At 52.0% G+C, this 8,625-nt stretch overlaps 1 protein-coding gene across 3 annotated transcripts in view; it reads right to left on the bottom strand.

The window, feature by feature from the left end:
• The window catches only part of MFSD2A (major facilitator superfamily domain containing 2A), an 11,048-nt gene extending 2,655 nt beyond the window's left edge, over window positions 1–8,393 (bottom strand). The window contains exons 1-9 of one of the 3 annotated variants that reach the window (XM_006903963.3): window positions 8,121–8,393; window positions 6,592–6,723; window positions 4,975–5,099; window positions 2,080–2,203; window positions 1,875–1,953; window positions 1,359–1,516; window positions 806–896; window positions 563–684; window positions 279–362 (exon numbers count right to left, since the gene is read on the bottom strand). In XM_006903963.3, the coding sequence (XP_006904025.1) occupies window positions 279–362; window positions 563–684; window positions 806–896; window positions 1,359–1,516; window positions 1,875–1,953; window positions 2,080–2,203; window positions 4,975–5,099; window positions 6,592–6,723; window positions 8,121–8,216 (1,011 nt within the window). In that variant the 5' untranslated portion in view covers window positions 8,217–8,393. The remainder of the gene's footprint in view (window positions 1–278; window positions 363–562; window positions 685–805; window positions 897–1,358; window positions 1,517–1,874; window positions 1,954–2,079; window positions 2,204–4,974; window positions 5,100–6,591; window positions 6,724–8,120) is intronic. The other 2 variants (XM_006903964.3, XM_015593926.2) reach the window with 2 other exon arrangements.
• Between the last annotated feature and the right edge of the window lie 232 nt (window positions 8,394–8,625).

Raw genomic sequence — 8,625 nt, 5'->3', positions numbered from 1 at the left:
CTTTTTCCTCCCAGTGTTACTGAAATATAATTGACATGTAACATTATATTAGTTTAAGGGTACAACATAATGACTTGATATATGTACCCAAACTCTTTCCACAGTCCTACCTAAGCAATTGTAGGTCAGACCTAACCAAATATTCTGAGAAACCTCCCTCATGCCTTCATAACCTTGAGTCAGTCTGGGAAACATCCTTTGACTTTCCAAAAAACCATCCCGCATCCTATGCTACTTCAGCCCAGGCTTCCCTCCCACCCTTGGGGCTCCCCACGCACCATGATGGCCAGGAGCAGATTCTGGAATTCGTTGCGGAAGCCCAAGGTGTAGGTGCAAAATAAAGCAAAGTTCCCTTCCACCAGCTGGGGGAGGGGATGGGAAAGGGAAAGGAAACACAAAGAAAGATGTGATGTTGGGGCTGAGCCTCCCTAGGACATTCTCTGTGCTCCAGGGACCTCAGATTACCCACCCCCCAGCTCCACCTGTCACATCCCAAGTCCTCAGCTCACCCCCTCCCAGTGCACGGCACCCCCAGGCTGAGCACATCAGGCCCCCCACTCACCATGAATGCCAGGGAGGTGAAGAGGAAGCCAGCGATAAGCTTGATATATGGGCCGTGGCTCATGACCAGCCGGAGGCCCCGAAAGAAGGACATTGGCTCAGCCTGCTGAGTCTCATAGGGTTCTGGGGGCCAGAGGAGACAGTGAAGAAAGAGCAGAGCCCCCTCCCAAAGCCCGAGGTCTAGGCAGAGGGACAAAGCCATCCTGTGTTGGGACTGCACCCCCACCCCCAAGGGGCTTCTTACCTCTCTGCTCTCGCACACCCAGGACCAGGATGACAGCACAGATGACATAGATGGAGGCAATGACCCCTGCTGCCAGCAGGTATGCATTTTGCTATAAAAGGGGGATTATAGGCAACAGACATTCAATCTGATCTCATCTCAACTCCCAGCAGTTCCATTCAATGACTTTGAACCAGTCCCTTCTACTCTGGGGCCTCACTGTCTCCATCTGTGAAATGGGAGAATCGTCCTGGGCCTACTACTGTTTCCCAAGGCTGGGCAAAGTCCAATGGAACAAAATGTCAAGAAGCTGGGCTGTGGAATCTGAAGGCCACAGATCAGATCTCCCCAAATCTAGTTTCTGCAACTCACTAGCTCTATCATCCTAGGCAAATTATTTAGCCTCTCTACGCTTCAGTTTTCCTTATCTTCAGAGCGGGCATAACATTAACAGTTTGTATATCAAATGCCCAACAACTAACAAACACTAGCTATTATTACTATTTTGAGGAAGACTGCAAACCACGCCATCATTCCTCATCTCCCCAAACCCTTGCCCTTCCAGAGGCCTCACCGTTTCTCTGAGTGAAGTGGAGCTGTGTGTGCGATTGGCACCTTCCGAGGCCACTTCTGAACCATTGGGGACCTGGAGACAAGGCGTATCCGCTTGGCCTACAATTTGCCCCTGGATTGCTGTTCCCAGCACTGTGCCCAATACCTCCACAGTCATCCCTGAGCAGTGAAAAGAAGGTCCTTTGGAGGGGACCCACGGCTTGTGGGCCCCCAGGGAGGAAGGTCAGATGGATAGAAGGCCAGTTCTAGCCCCAGGTGATGGGAGCAACTCCAAGTAGGGTGGGTACAGGGTAGTGGGACAGATGGCACCTTGGCCTAAACTCATGGCCTTGCTCTGTATGACCTCTGGCTAGTTCCTGCACTTCTCTGGTCTCACTAGAACAATAAGGGGATGGAGTTATTTTTAAGATGGTTTCACACCCACTCCCAGCAAGGGAAGAAATGTGGCAGAAGGGTCAGGGAGTGGGGGACCCAGGGTTCCTGGTGGGTGGGATCAGCAGGCTGGGGAGAAACTTACGATAGGCAGTGGCTGAATCCCGCTCACTCTGCTCTGTGCTGATGAACATGGTGAGAGCTGAGTAGGGAACGTGGAAACACTGGTATGGAAGAGAGGCCCTCGGCCAGTCAGATGATGGACAAACAGATGTGGCTTTGGGCACCAACCCTAAAGGCCCCAGGGACTGCCCCCACCCCTGCCCTGACACCCAGGTGTCCACACTCACTGTGACCAGTGTCTCAAAGAGGCAATAGAAAAGCAGGTACCACAGGGCCTGGCCCTGTGGGAAGTCAGGGACGAACCAGATGAGGAAGTAGGCAATGATGGCCAGGGGTGTGGAGAAGACAATCCTGAGGAAGCAGAGGATATATATTATGTATATTATCCAGACTTAAAAAGGAATGAAATTCTGACACATGCTACAATACAGATGAACCTTGAAGACATCATGCTAAGTAAAATCAGCCAGACACAAAAAGACAAATGCTGTATGATTCTACTTACATGAGGTATTTAGAGTAGTTAAATTCATAGAGACAGAATGTAGGATAGAGGTTGCCAGGAGCTGGAGGGAAGGAGGAATGGAAGTCATTGTTTAATGAGTATAAAGTTTCAGTTTGGAAAGATGTAGAAATAGATGGTGGTAATAGTCACACAACAATGTAAATGTACTTAATACCATTGAATTGTACATTTAAAAATGGTTAAAATGGTAAATTTTGTTATGTGTATTTTACCACAATAAAAATCATATGAACATTTATAAGGTGATTAATTGCTGTGGGTTAAAGAAATTTAAAGCAGGCTGAATGGGGATTAGGAGTATGGGGGTATAATTCACAACCAAGTAGACAGGGTAGCCTTCATTGAGAAGGTGACATCTGTGACATCTGACTTGAATGAGAGAGAGTTGGCCTTTCAGACACCTGAGGCAAGAGTGTGCTGGCCAAGGGGAACAGTTAGTGCAAACATCCTCAGGCAGGAGATGTACCTAGCAGGTATAAAGAATAGGAAGGAGGCCATGGGGCTGGAGTGGAGCGAGCATGGGAGATGAAATTAGGAGATGAGGTTGGAGAAGAAATGGGATACCAGGTTGGGTAGAGCCTTATAGTCCAGCGTAAAGACTCTGGTTCTATTTCCTAGGGTAGAAGTAGTTTCCAGACTTAAATACGTTGATAATGTAGAACAGTGCTTGGAACACAGTTAAGTGTTTGCTATGGTTATCACACCAGGAGAGCTCAGGGGTAGAGTACAGGCCCACAGTTAGGGGGTTTCTGAGAGCACTAGACTGGGAATCTGACCTCAGATTCAGCCCTGCTGTATCTCGGCCTCCCTGTGTGACCCTGCTGACACACTGCCTCTCACCAGGTGGCCTTGGGAACTCCAGGGAAAGTGTCAAAGTCATCCTGGTCTGAAGGAGGGATTTAAATGCTGGCTGAGGGCAGATCTGGTCTAAAGCCTGGGAGAAGAGTAAGCCATAAGGCTCATGAACCCAGAAAGGCCCAGCCTCTTCCTACACCGACAGAAAGCGTGCTGGGTCCCAGGCCTGAGGAGGGGCCCCGGCGCTAACTGTGGTATAAATGGGATGAAGTCACATATACTACAAGGCAGCCCATTAGCCCACAAGTGGTCCAGTGTGCCCTCAAACAAAAGAGTGGTGGTACCACTCAAGAGGTATCACCAGGCGTTAGCACCCAGACAGGTGAGGACACGTACTAAATCAGAACCAGTCTGAAGGGCCTCAGTAACTTTACCAAGCCTGCTGCCACACCTGCCCAGGGAGAGGCCACAGGTAAAGTATCTCCTGATTTCCCTCCCAGCCCTCCAGGGAGGGACAGTTTCCACGTGTCTACTCAGAGAACAAGGGCGTCAGCCTTCCTCAAACACTCCATCCTCTTCTCCTAGGCAGCTGAGCAGCTGATGAGGAACCAAATGTGACTTACTGAGAGAAACACGCTGTTGCAGCATCAGGCTGGCCAGAGGGGCTCTCTCCCATTGGCTGGGCCTCATGAGGAGATGTGGCAGCAGAGCCCCGCCTCCCGCCAGCTGCCAGGGAGGCGGGTACAGGGCCCAGCTTCACTGGTGGCTCCAGCCCCCTGGGAGTCCCAAGCAGCCTGCCCAGGTAAGGCAGGCTGTTCTGTCTTCTGGCCCTGAAGCCTGGATCAAAGGCTCCAACCTGGGCCTTAGCCAGGGGCTGGGAGGATTGTGTTGGGAGCGGGGCCTCGTGGGAAAGGAAGCTAGGAGTGGGGGTGTGGAGGCTGTTGGAAGAGCTTTGAAGGCCGGAGACCAGGTATGGGCACCCCTGGGGCAGGAAGGCGCCCACTTGAGCCTGGATGGGCTGGAGATGAAAGGAGTATGTCCACACCACCACCACCAAGCAGGATGTCCTGGAGGGAACTAAAGCTCCGGCCTGTCAGCCTGTCCTGTGTGTCTCCCTTTGCTGTCTGATCTGTAGCACCGCCTCCCCCAACCTTGAGATAGCCTGAGACTGTGTAGGCTTTGTACCGAGGGTCATAACCCAGAGGTTATGGGTCTGCTGTCTCATTCTTGGAGCCACTAGGAGCCACTCTGAAGGCCTGCCAAATTATATACTACTTAACATATGCCAGGCACTGTTTACTTTAAGTCTAAAAAAGATGTAATCCTCACCATAGCCCTATGAGATAGGCATATTATTATCCCCCTTTCACAGATGAAGAAACTTGATGCTCAGAGATGTTAAGTGACCTGTCCAAGGTTGCACAGCTGTTAGTGGTGAAGCTGGTATTCAAACTGAAGCATGCGGGCTCTAGAGTATAACCTCTCGGCCACTACACAGTACTGCCTCTGCTATTATGGGAAGTGACTGAGTGAGAGAAGTTAGATTTCCCGCTTCATTGAAGGGAATGCACCTTGGCCAGGGAAAGCTGCTCAATCTAACAATTTGGCCTGTCTAGGAACGAACTGGCAGGGCATCCCAGTGCTGTTCCTGGGACAGCTGAGGCCTCAGCTGGGATTTCAACACTCAGGTTTTTGCGTCAGTCATCCCTCAGCATGTGACAAATCAAATGGAAAAACTGAAAGGTAGTAGACAAACAATAAGCCCTGACTTCTCCCATCTAGAAGAGCATCTTCTACTCACCAGGGCATGAGGCGGCCCAGCCGGGTCCAGGAGGATTTGCTAATGCAGAAGCCCACCAGGGGGTCTGTGAAGGCATCCCAAGCTCGGCCCACGAATAGGATGATGGAGGCAGAGAATGGGTCTACCTGGAATGGGGAAAAGGCACCTCAGCCCTCACTGGGAGGCAAAAGCATGCACTGCCTCCCCATCTCAGCAAGGTCTCCGGCAGCCTGTGTTCCTTCCAGGCCTTAAGTATCTTCACTTGCCTTGTTAATATAATAATGACAATAACAGTTCTCTGATAGCAGAAGCATTGTGTGCCTCCATAGAAACTTTCTCAGATCTGTCCCCTTATATCCTCCCCTTCACTGTCCTTGAAAACATTCCCCTCAATTGGAATAAATGGAGTCATTTCTTTGCCTCCCTTTCACAGCCCCGAGCCCCCAACCACCTGATACCAGAATTAGCATTTGCTGAGTGACCACAGTGGACCTCAGTTTCCCCATCTGTATAATGGGATTTATGATTCCTCTCTTAACAGTACTGGAGTTATGATCCTATTTTATAGGGTCAAACTCTATCTTGGACGTAGAAAAAGAAATCTATAGATGCTTTTAAAAAGCGGCCTGTCACTACCCACTCAAGCTATTCCCTCTCCCCAAACCTTCTAGGCCTGAATAGACAGCTTCCCTGGATTCTTTCTCATCCATTAAGACCCTACCATTGCTATTGCTCAGGAAACTGGGAAACTGGTGGCCACTCCCATGTAGCAGTCTCCCTAACCTGACTTTTCCAACTCTAATGCTCACTACCGCACAGTTTTACACTTTAGCTGCAGGTTCCTTTATTTGCACCCCACTCAGGGCCCAAAACATGAAAGTTGCTTAAAAACTAGCTGCCAAATGATGCCATGTGTCCTTTCCAAGGCTCCGTGTTCCCCACCTATAAATGGATATAACTAAGGTGCCCCGCTTGCAAAGCATCTCTGTCGATGATACGTAGAAAAGATGGCCAGTGTGCGAGCCCTGAGGGCTGTGGCTGTTCAGCCTCCTACTCTCTCATTCAGACAAGGTGAATTCTCAGGATGCCAGGCTGCCGGCCAAAGCTTCTCAAAGCACAGAGGAGCCCTGCTTCACTCTAAATACCCCGCCTAGTCCAAAACTGTGTATGCTGGGGCACCATAACTCAGCCCAGCACTTGAGGGCCCCCCTGACATGCCTCTGCTTCTCAGGTAAAAATGAGATGCATCTCATCCACATGCCTGGCAACATCCACCAACCCCGGAACTGAGCCAGCTGATTGCTGTCCAGCTGGGGACATGGTGTGCCAGTCTCTTCTAAGAACAGCATCACCAGCAGGCTCCATTTTCCCTCACACCACTGCCTACCCCTCCAGATTCTGTTGCTCTTGCCAGGCAAGAAGGAGTTGCCTGACCTTGCCGGCTAAGATTCCTGGAGTGAATAGACTCTCCTTTTGGATACTTTCCAAAGTCATCTTTTTTCTCATCCACTGTGACTCTGAGAGACAGAAAAGTAGGGATTTCCAGTCCCATTTTACAGATGAGGAAAATGAATAAACCTACCTAGTCTTTGCTAACTGAGGATGCTGCAGGAGCCCCAGCAGGCTCAGTCCACTCACCTGAGCCACATCCAACAGGTAGATCTGCAGGAAGAACCCTAGGGCACAGCCCGTCACCTGGTATGGGGCCCCCCCAACTGCATAGCAAAGCTTGTTGCAAATGGACAACTGTTGTTTCTTCTTTGGTTCCTTCTGGAAAGAAGAGAAAAAGATGAAAAGAGACCCAAGATTCTGGCCTCCACTCTAGAAGTTTCCAGAGGCAGGACCATCTCTCCAGCCAACTCTGCCAGGAGGAACAAGTCTACCTTGCCCTGTTCCCACCCAGAGAGACAGAACTTCACAAGAAAGGTATTATTCTCTGTTCTTAGGAACCTGGGAAAAAGGAATCCATACTGCGAAAGTTGTCCCTAAGCTACCCCACCCCACCCCCAGATTCTTATCAGCCCACCATTCCTAAGAAACTCCTCCCAAGGCCTCAGCCATGCTCCTTTCCAAGCTGGATGGGGAGCATGTCCCAGCAACAGACCTGTCCCCACCTGGCACCAACCGTCACAACTTGAAAATCCTCTTGCTGCCAAGAGCTGCCTAAGCCCAGTCCCAGGTCCTGCACTGGTTCAGAGGCCAGGACCCACCTGCCTACTGAGTGAGGGCTGGAGAGCTGTAGGGGCCAGGTCCAGCTGGCTGCAGGCACAGCTGTTCCTTCTGTCTGTCCTAGAGCGTCCCTGGCCCCTGTAGGCAGCCAGAGCTTTAGGCAAACCCAGGAGCTGTCCTACTCTCTCTCAGCTCCTAGGGGATCTTGGAGAGGGGAGGAAAGGCCTCTAGGTGCAGGGTTGGGCTCTCTCTGGGTGGGGCACTAGGGAGATTGAGGTTGCCCAGGAAAAGCAGAGATTACTCATACTTGGTAGCAGCTTAATTGCTCACCCGGGCTCCTTCCGAGGATCGGTTAATTAGATTAAAAGGAAAAGGCAGTCACCTCCCAGGCAGAAATCTATTTCCTAAGATCCCTTCCTGGGGCCACCTGATTTCATTTGGTCCTTCATTATGTCCAGAGAGCAGGGGATGGCGCCGAAGGTGAAGACGCACGAGCCCCAACTCTCACACTCACACAAACGCCTGAGGAATGCGGCTTCTTTAAGAGCAGAGCCCTTGTTCTTATGAATGAACTTGAATAGCCGTCACTCAGAGTTGAGGTTCAAGGGTAGGCATGTGGGTTTGGGACGTAAGGGATGAGAGATGGGGAACCAAGGGCCGTTTCCTAAATTTCTGGGGTCTCTCTGGCTTCTAAGCCGCTCGTCACAGAAGAACGAAAACCATCCAGGCTGAGCTGGGCACCACGTGGAGTTATTAGCCAGGCGGTTCCGCTCAGGAGAGATGCCGGCGGGGCGGGAAAGGCGGGCAAAGCGGGGCGCCGGCGTCTACAAACTTTCTACATCACCCCTGGCCCCCAGGGCACCTCTGGGCTCTCTCCTGCTCCTGGGCCCGCCTGTCCTCGGGTAGCCTAAGGTGTCCTAGAACCACGCTTATCCATCGACACCCCCATCAGCCTGCCCCCTGCCCCTTGCCTTCCACGCGGGATGCCGGGCTCTCACCATCATCACCTGGGCCGGATGTTCACCAGCTTTAAGGACGCCTGTGGGCAGCAGCCCCGCCGCGGAGCCGCTCTCGGCGCCCTCTCCTTTGGCCATGACCCGCGGGCCACGCCTCCTGGAACCGGGACGCCGGGATGCTCCTCTGCTCTGCCGGCTTCCACTCCGCTCGGGCTCCGGTTGTAGCCGGCACCGCCACTGCCGCCACAGTCACCTCGTACTGTAGTAAACCCCACAGGCTGGCGGGTGAGGTGCACACTCTCTTGCACGCCCTCTTACTCTCCTCTTAAAGGTTGGGCCTCGCCCTTTCGGATCCAGCCAATCCCGGAGCCCTGCTGCCTCGCCTCAGCCAATCAGCTCGCCCTCAGTGCCTCCAGCCTGTTCAACGCGCCCTGAGGCGCTTTGCTTTTTGAGCCACGTTCTCAGAACCCGGAACCCGCATCCGGCCGCTTTAGCTCCACGCAACCTGGGAGAAGGCTGGGAGACCCACCTGACACGAGGAAACTGA

Source organism: Pteropus alecto, unplaced genomic scaffold, assembly GCF_000325575.1.
Source record: "Pteropus alecto unplaced genomic scaffold, ASM32557v1 scaffold170, whole genome shotgun sequence".
Taxonomy (NCBI): domain Eukaryota; kingdom Metazoa; phylum Chordata; class Mammalia; order Chiroptera; family Pteropodidae; genus Pteropus; species Pteropus alecto.
The sequence above is the reverse complement of the archived record's forward strand: the minus strand, read 5'-3'. Positions and strand labels throughout refer to the sequence as shown.